We start from the raw sequence: 24,048 nt of genomic DNA on the forward strand, positions 1-24,048 counted from the left end.
TAGGGTGGCATCTTCTTTGGTCTGGGGCTTCTTGACCCTTCCCTCAAATGCAGAAATCCCTTGGGTCAGCGTGGCCCTCAGTGGGGTGGGGGCTCCCTGGAGCCAGGCCCAGGGCCCTGAGAGTGTCTGGTTCCTTTTCTCCTGCCCTCCCTGGTCCTTGCTGCAGACCTTTTTTGTGGAGTCCATCTGTGTGGATCCTGAGGTCATAGCCGCTAACATCGTGGTGAGTGGTGTTATCTGACCTTGTGGGGCAATAGTACAACTGAGGTAGCATGGGACAGTGAGGTCCTCTCCAGGTCTGGGCTGGTGCCTGGGCCAGCCTTAATTTGGTCTTCTTGAACACTGGGGGTGGGGTGATCATAGATGCCCAAGGACCACTTGTGTGGAGGGCCCTGTAGCTGGGGGCATTCATTCTTGCTCCCTCCTCTTCCCTTCCCCTCCCTTTCCCCCTCATAATTCCCTCGACAGTGGGAGAGGAGCTTCAGCCTCTGGAGGTAGAGAGTGTGGTAGGAGGTGGTTATATTTGGAAAGAGAAAGAGATTTGCTCTCTCTCCTACCCCCTGTTTTACAAGGAATGAATATCTGGGGTTGGGAGGATGGTTCAGATGGCCTCACCTCCCCCAGTGCCACAAAAATGAGGGACTCTGATCTTAGGGTGCCCACTAATACTCTGTGGCACTGGTGTGGGAACTAAGACCAGGAACTGTTGAGCTCTTCCTAACGGGACCATTCTTCTGGGATTGGCCTCCAGCCTCATGCCCGAAGCCTTGGCCTTGGCCTCTGGCCCTGCCTCCCCCTTCCCCCTGCCCAGCATTCTCCTTGGTCTCTGGCCCTGCCTGGCCTCCAGCCCTGATGTGATGTCTGTGCTTGGTCCGGCAGCAAGTGAAACTTGGCAGCCCCGATTATGTGAACCATGATAGTGATAAGGCCACGGAGGATTTCATGAGGCGCATTGAATGCTATGAGAATTCATATGAGTCATTGGATGAGGACCTGGACAGGTGAGTGAGGAGAGCACTATGTCCTGCAGCTATGATGGGTGGGTGGTGGGGATCCCCCTGAGCTGCCTCCTCGTGACTCCCTGTGGTGGTGGCTGATGGGCCACTCCAACAGGCAGAGATGGTCTGGCCTTGTTTCTTTCCTTCAGGCAGAAATTGAGGACCAGAAGTGACTTGCAGAACCCTATTACCTTATTGGAGCTCTGCAAGTCAGAATTTTCTGTTATTCCTTACAGTTCTTGATCTCAGGGTTGTAAGTTCAAGCCCTGTGGTGGGTGTAGAGCTTACTTTAAAAAAAGAAAGAAGGAAAGAAAGAAAAGGAAGGAAGGAAGGAAGAAAAGAAGGAAGAAAAGAATTTTTGCTATTCTGTTATAAAATCAAGCCTGATTTCTGTGCAGCGGATCTTTCTGCCAGGCATTTGCAAACATTACATGCTGCCCTTTAAGTGCTCGGTCTGCATTTTGAGCAGGCAGGAAGGAGTGCCCAGATGCTGCCTACAAACAGCTGGCAGTGACCCGTGCTGATTAATTCCACTGCCTCTTTCTGGAATGGCAGACCCAGCAGGCACTAGGAATTAGTGTCAGGTGGGGAGGGGCCTTTAGGCCCACAAGGGGCATTCAGCTGAGGCTCTTACAGTAGCAAACTTTTTCTGTAAAGAGTCAGGTAGCAAATATTTTAGGCTTTGGGGGCATACAGTCTCTGTTGAGCTATTTAACTCTGCCATTGTGGTGCAAAGGAAACAGACAATGTGTCAATAAATGGGTGTGGTCCAATAAAACTTTATGTACAAAAAAACAGGTCGTAGGCTGAATTTGACTTACTGGCCTTAGTTCATCGGTTTCTGTATAACAGCAAAAGTGGGGGCAGTGGTTAAGTAAGTGACAGTGTGGCCCCTTGGTAAAGTGTTGTATAGTCACAGATCATACCGACAATGCATGGGAAGGTGTCAGTTATGTAGCATTAAGTGAAAGACTGGAATATAAACTTGGGCGTGGGTCACTTATAATGACATGAGAACATCCGATGTATTCGAACTAAGGAGAACAAGCCACTATAAGAGGGATGGTTTCTAGGGTTCTTTGGAGAGCACTGGCTGAGTCTCCTTGGCCAGCCTAAGGCAGTTGCACTAAACAACACTCATTGCCTGGGCCCCCTCTGTGGTTTTGCGTGTTTCTCCAGTCACTCCAGCTCAGCGGTTTTCCTCATGGTTCTGTGATGTGACCGTGCGAGACGCTTAACTGGAGCAGCTCCTGTTGGACTCCTCAGTTAACGTGCTGCTGTTTTTTGGTTTTTCAATTTATTTTTTTTGACATGTATTTATTTTTGAGAGAGAGACAGAGCACAAATGGGGGAGGGGCAGAGAGAGAGGGAGACAGAGAATCCAAAGCGGGGTCTAGGCTCTGAGCTGTCAGCACAGAGCCCGACACGGGGCTGGAACTCATGAACCGTGAGATCATGGCCTGAGCCGAAGGCGGACGCTTAAGCGACTGCGTTGCTGCTATTTTTATTGGTGTCCATGTAACAACCCTAAACCTAAAGCCAGGCTCCCAGGCCAGACAGTGAGAGCTCAGATGAGAGCATGCAGGGAGCTCCTGGGCCAGTCCAGAGCACGATGCCTGAGAAACCCCACCTTTCCTCCTGGTTCCTCCCCAACACCCAGCAAACATATCAGCAGAGAATGTTCTCCCAGCTGCAGCGCTTCCCAGCCAGAACGAGGGAAGTGGCTGAGCTGGGTTTCAACGGGAGGGCTCACTGGGGGAGGGAACGACAGGTCCAGGGGTGGCTGGCCAGGGGAGTGGAGGAGGAGTGCTTGCCAGCTTCTTTCAGGTCAGTCCTGGAAAAAACTATCTCTTATTCACCTTACAGACTGTGCGTTGAGAGCTCAGAGGTAGGCAAGCGGGGTCCGGGGGACACAGAGGAGTGGCGAGAGTCACAATGTGTATGACTGACCCTGTGCTTTGGATGTCACCTTTTGGAAATACGACAAGTGTTGAGCACCTCTCACAGGGTTTGTCTGGATGTCACACGTGTTGTGTTGCTCCCTCCTCACCCCCATCACTTACACACCAGCTGACAGTCCTGTGTGTTGTAACCTGAAGCCTCGTGGTCAGGAAGGCACCACTCTGCGGCCAGTTCCTGTGGCTGGCGGGATGGACCCTCAAGGGCCCTAGTAGCACTCACAGGGCTCTCTCTACCTTCTCTCTGGAAAGGGATCTGTCCTACATCAAGATCATGGACGTGGGACAGAGCTACGTGGTGAACCGTGTGGCTGACCACATCCAGAGCCGTATTGTATATTACCTCATGAACATCCATGTGACCCCCCGCTCCATCTACCTCTGCCGACATGGGGAGAGTGAGCTCAACCTCAAGGGCCGGATTGGCGGGGACCCAGGACTGTCCCCTCGGGGCAGGGAGGTCAGTGTGTGTGTGGGGGGAGGGGTGGGTGGGTGGGTGTGTACATGCTCACATATTAGGGTGGTGGTGCTCCAGCTCTTGTAGCTAATGTGTCATCAAGGTGGATGACCTTCATTCAGTCTGGAATGTTCCTGTCATTTAGGGAAAGTCATCAAGCACCAAGCTTGGATTTCTGGCTTCCGTGCAAGTTGTCACCAGCTGAGCCCCTTTCTCTGGAGAGGCATGCCATTTTGGGAGTGATCCAAATCCCTACAGTGCAGCTGATGGCTGCACCACAGTCTAGGATGAGATATTGAGGCCACAGTTGGGGGTTATAAGGACTAGGACACATGGTCAGGAGGTGGGCAATGGCAGGGGACGTAATGATCCACAATGGGAACTACACAGAGGGTTCTGGAAAGAATGCATAAGAACAGCACTTAAGGACATGGGTATTCTTAAGAGATTAGTTCTCTGTGTTCTTGGAGACTGGGCACAATGCCATGTGCCCTGTGGCTTCATGGTCCTTGGAGGGCAGCCTGGAATCTGTGAGTCTGAATTTGCTTATGATGCATTTCAGTTTGCCAAGAGTCTGGCCCAGTTCATCAGTGATCAGAACATCAAGGACTTGAAGGTCTGGACGAGCCAGATGAAGAGGACAATCCAGACAGCTGAGGCCCTGGGTGTGCCTTATGAACAGTGGAAGGTCCTCAACGAGATTGATGCGGTAATCCCCATCTCTCTCTTCCGTTGCCCGGGTCTCCTGGGCATGGCTGCGCTCAGCCAGGGTGACAGTGTTGAGGGTCAGGGAGAGCTTTCTCCTTAACTTTTCTTCATTTCTTAGGGTTTTGATTTCTCCCTCCCTCCCTCTTTCCTTCCTTCCCTTTTTTTCAATTTAACTATCTAGACCAACTAGGATTTATTTTGATGTTCTAACATAGGCCTTAAATCTGATTTTTCCCCAGTTAACTCACTTACCTGTAACCATCTGTTTATCCTTGTCCTGTTGATTTATTTCACCTACTTTTACATTAGGTATGATTTACCTATCTGTTCACGTACCAATAGCACACTATTTTAATTATGACAGTTTTTACTAGGTTTCTTGGCCATTTGAATATCTTTTGTGAGGTCTTCTGCTCTTTTTCTCCCCATATAGGATTGTCTGCCTATTTCTTATTAACTTTTAGGAGTTCTTCATGTATTTTGGATACAGAGCCTACCTGGTGATTTTTGATTGGGAGCTGGACATTTTGGATGAACAGTGTTGGAGATAAGTTAGGCTCAAGTTAATGTTATCTCTCTCTAGAGGATAAACTTTTACTTGGGGCAGGCAGTTGGGGTGGGTTACCTTAGTCTGCTCAGGAATAGAGCAGTTTCAAAGCTGCTTTTTTTTAAAGTTTATTTATTTATTTTTGAGAGAGATAGTGTGTGTGTGTGTGTGTGTGTGTGCGCGCGCGTGCGCACGCAAGCAGGAGAGGGACAGAGAGAGGGGGAGACATAGAGAATCCTAGGCAGGCTCCACGCTGTCAGTGTGAAACCCGACCTGGGGCTTGAACTCACAAACTGTGAGATCACGACCAGAGCCAAAATCAAGAGTGGGACGCTTAACTGACTGAGCCACTCAGGCACCCCCAAAGCTGTATTTTGATCTTTGTGGAGGCCACTCAATTCCCAGGTCTTCCTCCTTCTCCTGTAATATAGCCTTTAAGGTTCTGATGGAAAGACTTGTGGGCCCAACCTTTTTTTTTTGTCCCTTCAGCCCAAGATTGCTGCCAGTTCTGCCAGGCTTGTGTCCACTCAGTCCCTATACTTCCTGCTTGGCTTCTCCTCCTCCCCACTATCCCTGGTTTTATTGAGATATAATTGGCATATAACATTGTAGTAGTTTTGGATGTACAACATGATGATTTGGTATATGTGTATGTTTCAAAGTGATTACTAAAATAAGTTAACATCTGTCATTTCCCATAGTTACACATTTTTTTCTTGTGATGATAACTTTTAAGATCTAATCTTTCAGCAACTTACAAATAGACAATAGACTATTGTTAACTATAGTCACCACCGTGATGTACATTATATTCCCCAAGACTCAATTATCTTATCACTGGAAGTTTGTACCTTTTGACTACCTTCACCCATCTCCCCCACCCCCCAGCTTCTCATCCTTTTAACTGCCACTTTCTTTTCTTTTTTTTAATTTTTAAAAATGTTTTATCATTTATTTTTGAGAGAGAGAGAGACAGAGTGTGAGCGGGGGAGAGACAGAGAGAGAGAGGGAGACACAGAATCTGAAGCAGGCTCCAGGCTCTGAGCTGTCGGCATTGAGCCTGATGGCAGGGCTTGAACCCATGAACCTCGAGATCATGACCTGAGGCAAAGCCGGACGCTTAACTGACCGAGCCAGCCAGGCGCCCCTAACTGCCGTTTTCAAAGCAACAAAATGATGCCATTAGCAGGTTTGCCTCTTTGGGCTTCCCTGTTCTCCAAGACCTTGGCCCTTCATGGCCCCTCTGCCTGGAGCTCTATGATAATATCAAACAAATATAAATTTTTTTCTATCTGGGTTTTCTAGTTGCTCTCCCTGGAGGGTTGGTCTAAACAAGCTAGTCCACTATTGCCTGAAGTGCAAGTTGGTAATGAGATCAGATTTGAATGGTAGAAGGGTCACCCCAGTGGGTGTAGAGAATGGTTTTGTTGTTGGGGTGAGGTAAAGGGGACAAGCTGGAGAAGCGAGACCGGCTAAAGGTGCTTACGGTGGCCTGGTGAGGTGATGACATCTGGAACTTGGCTGGCAGCAGTGCAAGAGAGGGAAGTGGATGGATTTGCAGGATGTTTATTCAGTTATTCACATATTTATGCGGGCCTACCCTGTGGTAGAAACTGGGACAGGTGCTGAGGACGGACATGTGGTGAAGTGATAGAAGCGATAACTGATGGGGCGCCTGGGTGGCTCAGTCGGTTGAGTGTCTGACCTCGGCTCAGGTCATGATCTCACAGTTCGTGAGTTCGAGCTCCGCAACAGGCTGTCTGCTGTCAGCACAGAGCTCGCTTTGATCCTCTGTCCCCCTCTGTCTCTGGTCCTTCCACGCTCACTCTCTTTCTCTCAAAAATAAACATTGTTAACAACAACAAAAAGTGATAACTGAGTGGTGAGGTGAGAAGAAGACAGGCGTCCAGGACAATTCCAGGTTCCCGGCCACTGGGAAGGGTTCTGGGTCACACGAGGACAGGAGCTGTGCCTACTTTGTTCACTACAGGGTAGGTGCTCAAAAAATATGTACTGAGTGAAAGGAGAAAATTTGGGGGAGAATTAGTGGGTGATCTCTTTAAAAGAGTAAGCACTTTTTGTAACCTATCTGGGAGCTCCCTTAACCATTTTGTAGGCTTCCATCACTGGTGGCTGCGGGAGTCCTGGGAGGCCTACAGCCATCGCTGTCTTTGTCCCCCTGATGCAGCTTTGTGCCAGTGTCTGCCCTCCAGGGACACGGATGTGGCTCCAACATTGGGTTTTGCAGAGAAGCCCTGGACCACCCCAGTTTTTTTCCATTGTAGTTAATCTGATTATTTTCCTAGATGCTGGTGGATTCTCTTCTTTTTCTTTCAAATTTTGAGACTGTTCCAATATCTGTGTGATCTGTTCATCATCTTTCTATGTTTATCTTTGTTCTTTTTGTGGGTTCTGGTAAACAGCCCTGGGCTGGTCTTCTATTTCAACATTGGGATTTTTTTCTTAGTTCAATCCACAATTCACGGCCTTACTTTTCCTTTTTAACAAATACCAGCTTTATAGGGGTGCCTGGGTAAGTTCGAGCCCCACATTGGGCTCCAAGCTGACAGCACAAAGCCTGCTTGGGGTTCTCTCACTCCCTCTCTCTGCTGCTCCCGTGCTCATGTTCTCTCTCTCTCTCAAATAAATAAAACTAAAAAAAACAAAAACAAACAAAAAAAAAAAAAACCAGCTTTATAGAGAATTAATTCACATACCATACCGTTCATCTACCTAAAGTAGTTCAGTGATTTTTAGTGTATTCACCCAGTTGTGCAACCATCACCAATTGCAATCAATTTCAACATTCATTACTCCAAAAAGTAACCCTGACCCCCGTCCCTCCATTTTCTTCCAACCCCTCCCTTCAGACCTAGGCTACCACTCATCTATTTTGTGTCTCTGTGGACTGGCCTAGTGGGGATATTTCATGTAAATATGTGGCCTCTCTCTCTCATAAATAAACATTAAAAAAATTAAAAATTAAAAATAAGTAAAATGTTTTACTCATTTTTTGAGAGACAGAGACAGAGACAGAGGGTGAAGGTGAGCGGCAGAGGGGCAGAGAGAGAGAGGGAGACACAGAATCCAAAGCAGGCTCCAGGCTCTGCACTGGGGGCGGCACGGGATGGGGGGTTTGAACTCGCTAACCGGGAGATCACGACCTGAGCCGTAGTCAGATGCTTAACTGACTGAGCCACCCAAGCGCCCCCAGAATTGCTCTTAATGCCCGTATTTTTACCAAGAGCCTCATGGTTGCCAACAGTCCTTGGCATTCCTTAACTTCCAGCTGAGTCATCCCAATCTCTGTCCTCACATGGCCTTCTTGCCTGTGTGTGTGTCTCTGTGTCTTCACATGGTCTTCTTGAAAGGACATTAGTAAGTGCATTGAGACCCACCCTGGTGACCTCATCTACTTGGTTACATCTGCACAAGCCCTATTTCTAAGTAAGATCACACTGTCTGGCACCACGAGTTAGGCCTTCAGCATATCTTTCAGTGGGGACACATTTGACTCAACAACAAAGCCGGTTTGTCTTTCTAGGAATTTTCTTATTTCATGCAAGTTATCTAATTTGTTGGCACAGAGTTGTTGGTTAATAGTCATTCAGAGCTTTTTTTTTCTTTCTGCAAGCTTGATAGTAATGTTCTTCTTTCATTCCCAATTGTAGTAATTTGAGCTTTTTCTCTTGTCATTCTAGCTAAAGGCTTGTGAATTCTTTTGATCTTTTCAAAGAACCAATTTTTCTTTCTTTTTTTTTTAATTTTTTAATGTTTATTTATTTCTGAGAGAGAGACAGAGCATGAGTGGGGGAGGGGCAGAGAGAGAGGGAGACACAGAATCCGAAGCAGGCTCCAGGCTCTGAGCTGTCAGCACAGACCCCGATGCAGGGCTCGAACTCACAAACTGTGAGATCATGACCTGAGCCGAAGATGGACACTCAGCTGACTGAGCCACCCAGGCGCCCCATCAAAGAACCAATTTCTAATTTCATTGCTTTTCTCCATCTTCTGTTTTCCAGTTCATTAATTTCTGCTCTGGTCTTTTTTAAGAATGTTTATTTATTTTGAGAGAGAGAGTGAGAGTAGGGAAGAGGCAGGGAGAGAGAGAGAGAGAGAGAGAGAGAGAGAGAGAGAGAGAGAGAGAGAACCCCAAGCAGACTCCAAGCTGCCAGTGTGGAGCCCAGTGTGGGGCTTGAACTCAAACCATGAGATCATGACCTGAGCTGAATGGACATTTAGCCAGCTGAGGCACCGGGCGCCCTGCTGTGATCTTTGTTACTTCCTTCCTTCTGCTTGCTTTGGGTTTACTTTGCTCTTCCTTTTTCCAGTATCTTTAGATGGGAGATCAGATTATTGATTTGAGATCTTTCTTCTTTTAAAAAAAAAAAAAAAAAAAAGCTTATTTATTTTGAGAGAGAGCAGGGGAGGGGCAGAGAGAGAGGGGGTGAGAGAAAATCCCAAGCAGGCTCAGTGCTGTCAGCATGGAGCCCAACATGGGGCTCAATCCCACAAACAATGAGATCATGACCTGAGCTGAAATCAAGAGATTGATGTTCAACCGACTGAGCCACCCAGGTACCTCAAGATCTTTTTTGATACAGACATTTATTTTTTGTTTTTAAATGTTTACTTATTATTTGGGGAGAGAGACAAAGAGCGCACACATGCAAAAGGGGAGGAGGCAGAGAAGGAGAGAGAATCCCAAGCAGGCTCCATGCTCAGTGCAGAGCCCCATGTAGGGCTTGATCCCATGACTGCAAGATCACGACCTGAGCTAATATCAAGAGTTGGATGCTCAATCTACTGAGCCACCCAGGCACCCCTTGATATAGATGTTTACAACTGTAAATTTTCCTCTTGGTCTGTACTTTTTTATTATTTTATTTTATTTTATTTTATTTTTTTAATTGTTTTTTAACGTTTATTCATTTTTGAGACAGAGAGAGACAGAGCGTGAATGGGGGAAGGTCAGAGAGAGAGAGGGAGACACAGAATCTGAAACAGGCTCCAGGCCCTGAGCTGTCAGCACAGAGCCTGACGCGGGGCTCAAACTCACGGACCGCGAGATCATGACCTGAGCCGAAGCCGGACGCCCAACCTACTGAGTCACCCAGGCGCCCCGGTCTGTACTTTTTTAATAGACAACTTAGAACAAAGGCAGAGATCAGCAGTTCTCTTTTTTTTTTTTAATGTTTATTTATTTTTGAGAGAGAGAAAGAGCACAAGTGAGGGGAGGGGCAGAGAGAGAAGGAGACACAGAATCTGAAGCAGGCTCCAGGCCCCAAGTGGTCAGCACAGAGCCCAACTCGAGTCTCGAACCCATGAACTATGAGATCATGACCTGAGCTGAAGCTGGACACTCAACTGACTAAGCCATTCAGGCGCCCCTCAGTAGCTTTTTATTAGGGCATTTTATTACTTCCTCTCTCAGTACCCTTAAATCACTTTGGTGTTCTCAACCAGTGTTCTTCTTTGATGGATTTTTAAAAAATAGCATTTGTAGGGGTGCCTGGGTGGCTCAGTCAGTTAAGCGTCTGACTTCAGCTCAGGTCATGATCTCACGGTTAGCCCCACGTCAGGCTCTGTGCTGACAGCTCGGAGCCTGGAGCCTGCTTCGGATTCTGTTTCCTTCACTCTCTGCCCCTCCCCCACTCACACTCTGTCTCTCTCTCTCTCTCAAAAATAAACATTAAAAGAAAAATAGCATTTGTATAAGGTAATCTATGCTACATGTGTGTGTGTATCCTGAAGGGACACAAGTGAAATCTTGCTTTATAGCTTGTACAACAATCCATACTTAGAGTATTTCTATAGCACAGAAAACAAAAGACACAAGAAAAGACACATAGTTAACATTCTGTGTTATTTATTTATTTATTTGATTTTAATGTTTATTATTTTATTTTAATTTATTTTAATGTTTATTTATTTTTGAGAGAGACAGAGACAGAGACAGAACATGAGTTGGGGAGGGACAGAGAGAGACAGAGACACAGAATCTGAAGCAGGCTCCAGGCTCTGAGCTGTCAGCACAGAGCCCGACACGGGGCTCGAACTCACTAGCCATGAGATCATGACCTGAGCCGAAGTCTGACGCTCAGCTGACTGAGCCACCTAAGCATCCCTCTGTATTTATTTTTATGGCATAAACTGGATGGATGGAAAAGACTGTTCTGGTAGCTCTTTACAAACCAGAAGCTGCCCCCTTTGCTCAGTGGTCCCACGGACCTAGTCTTCCCAGATGCATTCTAAGTTCCGGGCTGGGAGGGCCACCATGACCCAGGAAATACCCTGTAAATCTGATCCCCTCTGCCTGCCCTCCCCCCGACACAGGGCTGATCCCCGGGCCTGGCATGGGAGGTGTGATGACCGCAGTGTCTCCCTAGGGCGTCTGTGAGGAAATGACTTACGAGGAAATTCAGGATCATTATCCACTGGAGTTTGCCCTGCGGGACCAGGACAAGTACCGGTACCGGTACCCCAAGGGGGAGGTAGGTGGGATTTGGGGGCTTAGCCACCTGCCGTCTGCCCCAGGACCACTGGGGGGTGCTCTGTGGATGCTGTGTGGGTGGTAGGTGGGGTCTGACCTCAGAGCTTGGCCAGGCTGGGTGTGCGTGTCATCTCTATCACCTCCCAGCCATGGGGTCCAGGCCACGCAGTCCCTGCCCGCCTTGGACAGTGGATGGACAGTGCTGCACGGGACTCCCACCTCTGAGACTCTAGATCCCTGCTTCCCAGTGTTCCCTACCTTTGCCTTTTTCCCTTCCCCGGGGTATCACAGGGATTGTGTCCTCCCTGTGACTCCAGACACAGGCCCCCAAATGCAGACATAGGGAGACCTTCCCCAGTTGAGTCGTGACCACTACAAGCCATGTGCTCTTGTCTCCTTCCCTCAGGCTGGCTCCTGCTTCAGCCCAGGCCCCAGGTCAGAAATAGGTGGCCTTTGACTCCAGTATCTCCTACTTCCAGGAGGTGGCCAAATAAAGATACCACTACAGACACACAAGTGTATGCACACATACACGTACACATGCGGAAGTCCCCATCCCCACCCCAGAGTCCAGACTCTGGGCCCCTTTGCTGTACTGTCTTCGGGAAAAGCACAGCTCTGGGTAGCATTACTTTTTTCCTGTTGTACTATGAGGCAGAGCTCAGATTTAAAACTAACCCAGATAACAATAAAAAGGAGTAAAGCAGCTGGCTGTTCAGACTTGAGAATACAGGAAAATAGCAGTTACCAAAAGGACTGATCTAGGATTCCTCCAGAACTACAAGGCATTGCTCTCAGTCAGAGCGTGGAGGCACATTCAGCTCCCAGCTTGAGACATTTGTTTTGCTGGTTGTGTGCAAAGAGGACTCGGTCTCCTGGTGGAAATCTCTAAACTTCATGGCTGAGGGATTGGTCTAAGGTGTCCCTTGTCAGCTACCTCCCAGCACCCAGGGGAGGCACAGGGCAGGGAGACTGCCAGGATCATTGTTCCTGGGCCCTTAGGCATGCGGACAGGTCTTGCTCCAGGAAGTTTTGGCAGCCTTTATTGCCCCTGCCCCCACAGCTCTTTCTGGGCACTCCATCTACTGTGGGCTGGAAGGGCACAGTGCCTCCTACCAGTCCTCAGTTGCCAGCATGTGAGTTCCAGCAGTGGAGGGTTCAGCCAAGGGCCCTGTAGGTGAGCACAGAGGTGGCCCCTTAGGATGGCAGCCTGAGGCCCAGCCCTGCCCTCTAGTCCTCCGGGGACCTGGCCTGGGGTGGAGGACGCAATCCCTTTCCCAGGCTACCCATCTTTCTCCCCTCCCAGCTCCCCTCTCAAACTGGACATCTCACTGTCCTAGAGGGTCCCCAGGGGCCAGGCTGGAGGATACCAGTCTGCAACCTCCCAGAATGGTGAGCATCCTAGGACCGAGGAGGTAGCTGGTACCCAGGATGTCTCCATCACTTACCCCTGGAGCAGGGCCTGAGGGACCCTTCCCACTTGCACTTGCAGTCTTACGAGGACCTGGTCCAGCGGCTCGAGCCTGTCATCATGGAGCTGGAGAGGCAAGAGAATGTGCTGGTCATCTGCCACCAGGCTGTGATGCGCTGCCTCCTGGCCTACTTCCTGGATAAGGCCGCAGGTGCGGGCCGGGCCCCCAGGGAGGTGGGATGTGTGTATGTGAGAGAGACAGTGGGACTGTCGTGTGGGCGTCCCTGGCGTGCCAGCCCTCCCCATCTGTGTCCACAGAACAGCTGCCCTACCTCAAGTGTCCACTGCACACCGTCCTGAAGCTGACCCCTGTGGCTTACGGTAAGGAAGCTTCTTGCACACTGACCGGGTTGCCAGATGCTGGCTTTCCACAGGGTTCCACGATTTTGCTGCAGATCCCTTGAAAATTCCTTTAGGGACTCATTCTTCCTCTGCCCACCCCACTACCTTTCCCAACTTACCTTTTTTTTTTTTTAAGGAAGCTCTCTACCCAGTGTGGGGCTCAAACTCACAACCCTGAGATCAAGAGTCACATGCTCTACCAACTGAGCCAGTCAGAGAGGCACCCCTCCCAATTTATAATTTTTAGTTGTTGTTTTTTTATTTTCTGTTTGTTTGTTTGTTTGTTTTTAACTTCTGTGGCCACTGGTGCCTTTCCAGTGATCCTCAACCATCACCCACCCACATGAGGGGCTTTTCTACTGGTTTTTCTGAAACCCCCGTAAATCCCCAAAGCCTCCAGGACCTGGGCCTTAAAATATTCTGGGTGCAGGGCCTGAGCTCCTGGGTCTCAGCTCCTCACTTTCAACACAGACCATGAGGCACCCCTCAGGTGGTCGTGTCCTCCGGAGAATGACCGTAAAGCCTAGTGGCAGCTGATGTCATTCCCGTGTGTGCTCATCCCCTCGTCCCCCATTGCATTGAACACCTGGCCTGTCGGGCTTGTGTTCGTAGTGTGCTTGGGCTGTAAGTGGTTTGGCGGCTCTGAAGACTCACAGAATGACTCCATGCCGAGCTCAGGCCCGCCACTCCTTAGACTGCCCTCCGCCCCGCCAGTGGGCAGCTTGGGTCCTAGGTGTAGCCCTGCCTGGGTGTTTGGGCTCCTCACCAAGGCTGCGCTGTGGCACGTGATAAATGTGGGCCTGACTGGGTACCTCATCCTTCCTCACATGCTCTGCAGAGCTGCCTAAGGGTGAGAGGACCAGGACGAGGCAGAGGATGGCTGTCTAGTCTATCATACCCCAGGCCTCGACCTGAGAGACGTTTCTACCCTCTGTGGCTCCAGCGGCCTTCCAGGAGGGGAAATGGATTTCCATCTTCCCTTTGGCAGGTTGTAAAGTGGAGTCGATATTCCTGAACGTGATGGCTGTGAATACGCACCGGGACAGGCCTCAGGTAGCAACGGGGTCACTGCTGTGGGGGCGAGCATATTCCTGGGGGTATCCAGGCACAGCATCTTCGAGGCCCAGAGCCAACTGGGGTGCCTGCCAGAGTGAGCTGGAGTTCTCTGCCAAAGCTGCTGTCTTATCACCAGGGTGAGGTCATGGCTCTGGGCTAGGCCTTCCCGAGGATGCTGGCCTGGGGGTGGAGAAATCCCTGGAGCTGGGTCCCCAGGCTAGGCAGTGCCTGAGTCTGGGTGTGGTGGCTTCTTCCCAGCAGCCCTACCATAGCGGTCTGAGCCAGGGGGTGGAGGATCCCAGCTGGGAAAGAAGATAGAGGCCCTACTAGGGGGCATGTGGGGATCCTTCCATGGTCCCCTACAAGCTCAGGCCTCACAAGCATCTTTTCCAACTTGAGCACACCTTTAACAATTAAAGTGGTATTGTGCTTTGTTGTAGAAAGGGCCATGCAGGTACTGAGAGGGTGTTGGCACTAGACAGAGACTGTCATGCAGAAGAGCAGTTCACTATCCTGTGTTCCCCCAGTGCCTTGTTTAAGATAGAAGCTCCTCAAAGTTTTGCCCAGAACCACTTTCTATGTCCACGTGAGGTCTCTCTTTCACTGAGGCCAAGGGCCGGAGTCGCCCTTCTGGACCTCATTCACAAGGTCTACTGCAGCAAGAAGGCCCCTGGGGCCTCTGTTGTGCCTGCTGCCACCTACAGTGGAGCATGGGGGGCTCTGGGTCCCTATCAAAGGTGCAAGCCTTGGGCTGCTCACCTGCCACCCCTCGACCTTGAACCCCACTGGCAGAGATATGTGCATGTTCTTAAGACTGCTGCCCATCACTGGAACCATCTACCATGTAGGCCACTTCTCTATTTGTGCTGAGAGTCTGCCCCAGGCCTAGCCTGGCACCCACAGGTCACAGGAGAAGGCATGTCCTAACAGGCACCCTTTGTGCGGAAGAAAGCCCAGAAGGCACTGGGCCCCAGTACTGACTGACAGGGTGATGGTAAGAGAAGCCCCTGGAGCCAGCAGTCATTGGGGGCTGATGCCCGCATCAACGGGACAGGAGCCGGCATGACCATGGGGTAGGTGGCAGCCACCTTGCCCACCTCTGCGTGGTGGCTTCTGAGAGGCAAACTTCTGCTGGCCATAGGTTCCTGGCTGGTTTCCTTTCAGGTGGCGGGATCCCCGGGTCCTAGCCCATTCTTGGGAATGTGATGGGAAAGGGGGCCCTCGGGAAGCCTGCCCCACCCACCATGAGAATTGCACCTGCCCCTCCAATTCCAGTGGCTGGTTCAGGGCACGCACAGGTGTGCCCGTGGGGGCAGTGTCTTCCTCCCTGCAGATCTGGGCACATCACATCACATGGGGCTGTGGCCCAACGTGACCTGCTTCAGCAGGTGATGGTTGCGAGGGCCCCCAATCAAGAAGATGGGCCACCAGGATTTGGGGGTCCCATAGGACCATCTCAGGGAGCTGAGGAAGGTGTCAGGCTCTCAATCCCTTAGGCCACAGCCCAGCAAGCTGTGGAAGGAAGTGGACTTTGTGGTTTGACAGGGCCCATCTGTAGCCGAGGGCTTCAGGAGGTCCAGAGTGCCCCACCCCAGGTCTGAGAGGACAAAGCACGCCACAGACTACGAGATTTCCACAAGCTGCTGGGGCTACATCTGACACCTGTCCACCGACACTTCGAGCCAGGAGGAGGTCGCCCCCAGGAGCCGGTTCCCTTCCCTGCCCCCCACTGGCGAGGATGCAAGCCAGCTGTTTCCTCCTGGTTGACTCAGGCCTGGGGCAGGAGGTGGAGATAGCCTTACTTTGGGTGATGCCCGGCCTGTGTGCAAGGAGCAAGCAGGAACTGGGGGCATCTTCCACCCCTGCCTTTGAACACTTGTGTTCGTCCGCCCACCATATGTTGAGAGGCTCTTGGGCCCTTGCTCTTAGGGAAATTTGGGAAACGGAGTCCTGCAGCCAGGGCTCCTGGGGGGTGAGTATGTGAACCCAGAGGTGCACAGTGATGAGGAAAGTAGGCAGCAGGACAGTGGATGTCTGTCTATTCTCACCACAGCGTGAATCTTCTGTGTTGTTTGTTTTGCAGAATGTAGATATCTCGAGGCCTCCAGAGGAAGCCCTCGTCACGGTCCCTGCTCACCAGTGACCATGTCTCATCCACTGCAACCCCCAGGCAGGTACTGATCTCTGCAGATGAGATCATTACAGGCCCCTGCTCCATGTGACAGTTTCTATGCTGGATCATCCTCAATGCCACACCTGGTTGGTGGCACCCAGAGCCCCCGCACAGCCCACCTGCTTCCTTGTTAATGGCGACAGGGTTATACGTGGTGCCTGACCTGCTGCTAAGAATCATTTGGCCAGACTGCGTCTGCCCTGGGCTGGTGAGAGGTTTCCTAGCAACCCGGTCCTTCTGTTGCAGCTGTGAGGTGTCCTCTCACCGGTCGGTTGGCTTTGTGAAGTGTGAAACCCTAAACATGTGAACAGAAAGCACTTGCTGTGATGATCCCACCAGGCCGAGCTGTCTAAAGTGGACCGGGGACCCCTGCAGGGGCTCCGCCGTCTCCTCTGTGGCCACTTCCTGAGCCTGAGGCAAGGTCTTCATGGCAGCCTGAGCTCCACTGCCTTGGGTGAGAAAGAGCCCTTCCCATCCTGCCCTGCCAGGACCCGTAGAGCCACCAAGGCAGGTACCTCCACTGGCTAGGCCACTTGTATGAGCAGTGTGCTCACTTCACCACGACATGATGTACAGAACACGCAGGGAACACAGCCTTTGTGGTCACCGCTTCTCAACTGCGCACACACTGGAACATTGGCGAGAGCTGATGGCCAAGGCCACCCCTGCCCACCTGCTGCACAGGGAAAGCACGTAAAGACAGGGTGGTTGTGTGAGTTCTTCCCAGTGTACACCCAGGTGCTTGAGGGAGGGGCTGCTGTCCCCCTTCCCTCCTGGCCCTGCCTGCTAGGCTACCTCTTGCCTGTTGCCGCCTGTGTCCACACAGGAGTGTACCCCGGTGGCCGAGACGTGCATTTGCTGTGAACGATTCAGAGAAAAATAAGACTGTCCTGGCATTCATTGACCTCTGCCCGTGGGACTGAGCCGGGGAAAGGGCGGGCTCCTGAGGTACCCGTCCAGGGGAGGATTTTCTCAGCCATATCGTAGCTTTTGATTCACGTGTATGGGAGCCTGGCAGAAAACGATCTCAGAAGGCTACCATCTGTCACGCCCCTGAGTTCTTTTGAGCCCAGAGAGGCAGGCTGGGCAGTGGGTTTGGGCTCCATTTTATAGCTGAGCAGGAGACCTGTCCAGCAAGTCGCAAGCCTGGGTGAGAAGGTGTCTGGACCTGTAGTCGGACGCCCCACCGTCCACAGGACCCAGGATCCCAAGCCCACCTTGTACCCGGAACCTTCCTTGGCAGAACAACCCACCTTTCCCAGCCTTCCAGGGCTTTGCAGCCTGCAGGTGCCACCTGTCCCTGAGGGAAGTTCATGTCCCTGCCCCAGCTGGCGGTCTGTCAGCCTTGGGTGCTGCAGTGGCTGTGGACAGACACGGTGGAGGGCTGGGGCAGGATCTTCTGGACTTACCTCCTGCCAGAGCCCCAAGCCCTAGACTCAGGACCAGGGGACCATGCCACTGCCTTTGGGACATGAGGACCACAGCCTTTGTTTCTGTGTCCCCAGAGTCTTGGGTGACTCGGTCACTTGGACACACTCACTTTTTGGCCATAGTGGTACTCTTTTGTTGGTGGCACCTACGTCTGGATGTCCCCACTTCGCCAGGACCTCGAACTGGCTGAGGCATGACCAGCGAGGCCTTTTCTCTGTGCCCAGAGGGCAGTCAGGAGCTGACAAGGCCTGGGATAAGGCAGAAGGAAGCCTGGGGGCATGGTGTGGGTTGGGGCCTTTCCTCTCTGCCTGTGCCCTGGAGTGGTCTCTGCATGGTCAGCAACCCACTGGGTTGACCACTGGTTCTATCCATGATGGCGGATGTGCTTGTGTTGAAGACACTTTCCCGTTCTTTTCAGAATGGAGGTTGTTGGATCTCAGCCACACATTACACTGTGTCTAGCATTCTTTGCAATAAATACTTTTTCTAAAAAAATTGGGCACCTGGCTGGCTCAGTTGGTAGAGTGTGCAGCTGTATCTCGGGGCCGTGAGTTCGAGCCCCATGTTGGGCCTAGAGCTTACTTTAAAAAAAAATAAAATATATAAGAATCTAAGGTTGTATCTTGTGACCATCTCTCCATTTGTGAGGTATTTCCGGCTGGCTCTGCACACTCCCATGTTGTAGTCTCTCGTAGGTCTGTGTTGGGGTCCTTGGTCCAGCTCCCACCTCCATGCCTACCCCTCTCTGGAGAGGAAACTGTCTTGCCCTGGAGTGTGCCCTGGGCCTGGTGCACATGGGCAGGGACAGGGCCGAGTTTTCTCTGGGCCAACCTAGGGTTCTGGGTGCTCATCCCTGAGCAGGAAGCAGATGTGTGAGGGGGCATTTGGAGCAGAGCACCAATGAGGGGAAATTATGGATCTCAAATGTTGGCATCCCTGGAGAGGGGAACCAGGGGCTGGATGGAGGATGGACTGAAGGTCTGCACGAGGCTGTGGGTGGGGGCGTGTTGGCTAGTTCTGTTGTGTTTTCTTTGTCACCTACCTCTGGATTGGGGAAGATGAGATGAGGGGCAGGGTTTTCCCTTTCTTGTGCCCCAGAAAATCACTGGACTTTCCATACCTCTCGCCCTGGGGCTGGGCTGTTGGGAGGGCAGGGCTGCTCTTCAGTGGACATGATGGGGCTGGACATGGCTGGGTGCCCATCTGCACCTCTCTCGGTGTGTCAGGTTGGAGGTGGCTGTGGCTGGGCTGTTTCTGAGTGGTTTGGTGTTGCCAGTGGCTATGGCTGTGCCTTACCCAGCTGTGTCATGATGGATGACAAAACCCCCTTGGCATCATCCCCGAGTTCAGAGGGATTCCAGCTGCAACGGTCCTCCTGGCAGGTGAAATTAGGAGACAGCTTGATGGTCCTCACCCTGTCTCTGGGCACTGAGTTCCTGGGTGGACACCTGACCTGAGAGGCCTCAGCACTTTTGGAAGAAGGTGTTAAAGATTTTTAGCAACAAAGCAACAGCAGAAGGAATGAGATTTAACACTATGAGAATTTTTCTTCGGGTCCAATGTTCTACCACAACCTAGAAAGAGCAATTATATATTGTCATGTTGAAAAATTTTGTAGCAGTTTGGATTGCTAGAAAACAATGACCATGATTGGATGTTAAGATCAAGCGTATTTGGATAGAAAGAAATGTTGCAAAGATATAGGTTTCAGCAATATTTGAATTATATTTATAATATAATAATATACTATATATTAATAAATTAAAATACAATTATCATCAGCAAAGGGGAGTGTTGGCATGTATGGCTTAAACCAATCATGTGTGGGGCTGGGCACATTGTTGTTTGAGCAAAACCTTTTTTCTTTAAGTAATTTATTCATTCATTTATTTATTTATTTTGAGAGGGAGAGAGAGAGCGTGAGTGGAGGAGGGGCAGAAAGAGAGAGGGAGAGAAAGAGAATCCCAAGCAGGCTCTGTGCTGTCAGTGCAAAGCTCATGTAGGTCCTGATCTCACAAATTGTGAGATCATGACCTAAACTGAAATCAAGAGTTGGATGCTTAACTGACTGAGCCATCCGGCACCACTGAACAAAACTATTAAAAGTGAAAGATGGGGAGCATATTGCTCTTGACCTTGGGGTCATGAGTTCAAGCTCCACATGGAGCATAGAGATTACTTTAAAAAAAAGAAAATGGGGGCACCTACGTGGCTCAGTGGGTTAAACGTCGACTCTTGATTTCAGCTCAGGTCACGATCTCACAGTTTATGAGATCAAGCCCCAAGTCGGGCTCTTCGCCGACAGCGCAGAACCTGCTTGGGATTCTCTATCTCCCTTTCTCTGCCCCTCCCCTTCTCTCTCTCACTCTCAAAAGTAAAAGAAAAGAAAAAAAAGAAAGAGAAAAGAAAAGAAAAAAGAAAAGAAAAGAAACATGGCTTTGGGGTAGATTAGAACTAATGTCGGCCACACCCTAGTTAATGGCCACAAGTCCTTTTGGGAAGGACTGTGAAGAAAGTGCCAGCATGAACCTGTAACATTTGCACAGGGCCCTCCTTCCTTAAAGGGCACCCACCCTACTTCCTTCAGGGACCCCTGAGTTTATGAACTGATTTTACCTAGAACGTTGGAGAAAAAAAATCCTCTCTGTTGCAGGCAGGTCTCTGTTGGTCTGACCTCTGGTCCTTCTATTACACACATCAAGGAGGACTCTATGGGCCTCCCTGTCGGTTTTGGTCCTAGGGGCCTGGTGATCCTGGCAAAGATCCTTTCAGGCCAGGCCATTCAGATGACCACTAAGTCTCCTGCATGTCATGGTCTCTGTACCTCTCTCTCCTCTGGCAGCTCAAGGCTGCTACTTGCCTCTCAGTGCCCAGGGTCCTGGTATCTGCATTGAAATCAAGGAGTCATCTCAATTACGGTGTCTCCAGTCAGAATCCCTGACCCATGGAGGACAGTGACTACGGTGCTTGTTAAGTAAAGGTTGAATTGTGTCCCCCCACAAAACAATTCATACACTGAAGACCTAAGCCTTGTACTTCACAATGTGACCTTATATAGAAATAGCATCACTTTTCAAAGATGATGTCCTTGGCAGTGAACTTCTAAATGATGGTAAAGGGAGTATCTCTGAGTGAGTTGTCTGATGAACTCAGCCCAACATTGGATTTCAGTGAATGAATGAATCTTCCTAAGGTTTTGGATTCTTTCTTCTACATTATACCAGGGGGCTTTGGACATCTCTGTTGCATTTAGGGAGACTCTGCTGTCTTCCAGCCAACCAGATAGACACACAGAACAAGCCTTAGTGGCTTAAGCCAGCACACTGAATCCAAAATTTCTGTCCAGTGCACCTGTATCAATACATTCAGCCCAATCTAAACTTAGGTTCTTATCTCCTGGGTCTAGGACCTCAATCTTTCCTCGCACATATTCTCCACATTGTCACGAAGGTAAGTTAACAAAAGTCTTACAGTTCCTTTGATACATAAGCCTTCCCCTCTGCATTTTACTTTGTAATAAGATCTCCAGACATGCTGGAATCCATCTTTTTTTTTTTAATATTTTATTATTTTTTCCTTAATATTTTATTATTCAGTAATCTCTACCCAATTTGGAGTTGGAACACACGGCCCTGAGATCAAGAGTCACATGCTCCACCGACTGAGCCCACCCGGCACCCCACTGGAATGCATCTTTAGTTTAAGGCACTGGGGTTATTGAGGAGTTTGGGAAGAGGGGAAGGAGAAGAGTTGGCTTCCCCTTGCAAACGATAATGTTTCCTCTGAGTTCATTCATAGATCTTCATCCTGTGTAATTTGTTAACAGGTGAAGTGCCTACTGTGGGCTAAGCTGTGGAGACAGAGCAGTAAGCCCGACAGGCAAACTCCTGCTGTCACAGAACTGCTGTGGGAGACACAGTACAGAAATACATAAGGATGTAATTCCTCCCAGGGCGCTGGGACAGAGGGGAGGGTGTGGGAGGGCGTGTAAGTAGGCCTCACTGAGAAGGTGGCCAAAAGGCCTGGATGAAGCCATGGAGTGGATGGCTGCAGAAGCCAGAGTGAAGAAGAGGAAGGCCAGGTCAGAGGTCATGGGGTACAGGTGATATGGGGCCTTGGAAATAGGAGGCCCATGAAGGCCTTTGAGCCAAGTGACTTGATTCGATGAACTTTTTTTTTTTAATGTTTATTTATTTTTGAGAGAGAGAGAGAGAGAGAGACAGAGCATGAGCAAGGAGGGGCAGAGAGAGAGGGAGACAGAATCCGAAGCAGGCTCCAGGCTCTGAGCTGTCAGCACAGAGCCCGACGCGGGGCTCGAACTCACGAACCGCGAGATCATGACCTGAGCCGAAGTCGGACGCTTAACCGACTGAGGCCACCCAGGCGCCCCATCAATGAACATTTTTAAAGGGTCCCTCTGGCTGCTGCTGCCTCTAGAATAGACTTCAGTGGGGCAGAGTGGAGGTCAAGAGACCTGTCTGGAGCCACTGTGACAATCCGGGTGAGAGACCTTGATGCTGGCATTGGGGCTGCTGAGAAGTAGTCAGATTCTGCCTAAATTGTGAAGGTAGAGCCAAGATTGGCTGCTGATGTGGATGAAGGCCTATGAGAAAGACGTGGTGCCCAGGGGTGGGGTCACCACTGTGGACATACGAAAGTCTGCATGGGGCAGTTCAGCTGAAGGCGCATTCAGATTAAATGCCAGCTGGATATCTAAGTGGAGGTGTGACAGGAGTTGGATCTTGAAGTCTGGAGTTGAGGCCTGGGCTGGAGATAAGAAATGACATCATCAGTGTGTAGACAGTGCTTAGAGCCGTGACACTGGATGAGCTCTCAAGGGGAATATAAATAGAGAAGAAATGGCGAGGACCAAGCCCTAGGGACCCCACATTACAAGCGTGACATGAAGAGCCAGCAGACGGTGTGAGAAGGAGCAGTGTGGGGAGCAGCGTGGGGGAGCTGGGAGTGCCCCGCTGTGTCAGGTGATGCTCGTGGGTCAAGGAAGGTAAGAAGGCCAGTGGATGTGGGCCTGCGAGGTATTTCCCAGTGTCGTTGCACACTCTCGGCGCTCTGTCCTGAGCAGTGCCTGGCTTTCACATTAAAGATTTAGGGAGGCTATGAATTCCCTCAGCATTTCATCTGGAAGCCATAGAATCTGCCTATGGGTTTGATAATGGGCTGTCTCAGCCCCATGGCTGCAAGAGATAGGAGACTCCTTTGCAAAGCAGAGGAAGTTTAAAAAAATTTTTTTAATGTAAATGTTTGTTTATTTTTGAGAGAGAGAGAGAGAGAGCGCGCGTGAGCCTGAGCAGGGGTGGGGCAGAGAGAGAGGGAGACAGAGGATTTGAAGCGGGCTCTGTGTTGACAGCAGAGAACCTGACACAGGGCTTGAACTCATGAACCATGAGATCATGACTTGAACGCTTAACCGACTGAGCACCCCCCAGGCGCCCGGAGAAAGTTTTCCATTTGTGCCTGGACACACAGCAGCTGGGAATCTGACCCTGTTGTTCTCTTTAAGCTGCTTGAATGCTGTTAAAAGCAACCACCTGGCAGCAGTCAGTGCATTTCTCAGGCCCTTCATGTTTTAAGGTGAAGCCCTTGGCCTTCCAAAGCCCGAGTATCAATGGATTCCTCACCTGAGGGGCTACCTGTGGTGTCTTGTTTTCTGATGCCACTTGGGACACTAAATTTTGTGGGGTTTTTCACACCAATAACTAATTCTCTGATTCTCCCACACCAACTAGGTGTCCAACAATTCAATCCAATTTGGACACCAACTCTTGAATTAGTACAGACCCCACAGGTTAAGGGCTCAGTCCCACAAGACTGACCCTACTTCAGGTGCTGGTCCCAAGTCCCAAGAGGGCCACCCATAACTTCTGATCAACTGGCTATAAATCAGGTCTAAGCCCCCTCCTCAAATTCAATAACTCGCTGGAATGACTCCTAGAACTCAGGGAAACACTTTATTTGCATTTAAAAAGGATGCAATTCAGGAACCACCAAATGGAAGAGATGTATAGAATGAGGTACTGGGGAGAGGGAGAGGGTGGCATGGAGTTTCCAGGATAACCAGGGCTATTGCCTTCCTAGCACATCAGTGCGTTCACTAATCTGGGAACTCCCAGAACTCCACTATGTAGGGGGTTTTACGGAGGTTTCATTACAGAAGCACCATTAATTAAATCACCGGCCTTTGCAAGCTTAAGGACAAGTGTAGAAGTGGGGTACTGGGAGACCTTACCTTCAAAAACCCTAGAAACCAAGTTACATAGATCATAAAATACTTGGATTAGAATTTTAAAAATAATGTTTTGACTTTAAAACTTTATTAAAAAAAATTTTTATGTTTGTTTGTTTATTTATTTAGAGAGCAAGCCGGGGAGGGGCAGAGAGAGAGAGAGAGAGAGA

General features: G+C 50.2%; 1 protein-coding gene and 1 long non-coding RNA gene across 11 annotated transcripts in view; one reads left to right on the forward strand and one right to left on the reverse strand.

Annotated features, from left to right (window-relative positions):
• Window positions 1–24,048, forward strand: part of PFKFB4 (6-phosphofructo-2-kinase/fructose-2,6-biphosphatase 4) — a 42,037-nt gene that overhangs the window by 16,307 nt on the left and 1,682 nt on the right. For 6 of the 10 annotated variants that reach the window (XM_058727045.1, XM_058727049.1, XM_058727042.1 and 3 more), the window contains 9 exons: window positions 167–223; window positions 880–1,001; window positions 3,209–3,416; window positions 3,976–4,122; window positions 11,058–11,162; window positions 12,654–12,783; window positions 12,891–12,953; window positions 13,963–14,027; window positions 16,114–18,248. In XM_058727045.1, coding sequence (XP_058583028.1) covers window positions 167–223; window positions 880–1,001; window positions 3,209–3,416; window positions 3,976–4,122; window positions 11,058–11,162; window positions 12,654–12,783; window positions 12,891–12,953; window positions 13,963–14,027; window positions 16,114–16,173 — 957 coding nt within the window. In that variant the 3' untranslated portion in view covers window positions 16,174–18,248. Of the gene's footprint in view, window positions 1–166; window positions 224–879; window positions 1,002–3,208; window positions 3,417–3,975; window positions 4,123–11,057; window positions 11,163–12,653; window positions 12,784–12,890; window positions 12,954–13,962; window positions 14,028–16,113; window positions 18,249–24,048 lie in introns of those variants that run through there. The other 4 variants (XM_058727043.1, XM_058727044.1, XM_058727047.1 and 1 more) reach the window with 4 other exon arrangements.
• LOC131510210 (uncharacterized) lies at window positions 12,190–16,412 on the reverse strand. Its single transcript, XR_009260934.1, has 3 exons — window positions 16,323–16,412; window positions 12,610–12,698; window positions 12,190–12,332 (listed from the first exon to the last, which is right to left on the reverse strand). It is a non-coding gene; the product is annotated as an uncharacterized LOC131510210 (long non-coding RNA).

Source organism: Neofelis nebulosa, chromosome 4 (genome assembly GCF_028018385.1).
Source record: "Neofelis nebulosa isolate mNeoNeb1 chromosome 4, mNeoNeb1.pri, whole genome shotgun sequence".
Taxonomy (NCBI): domain Eukaryota; kingdom Metazoa; phylum Chordata; class Mammalia; order Carnivora; family Felidae; genus Neofelis; species Neofelis nebulosa.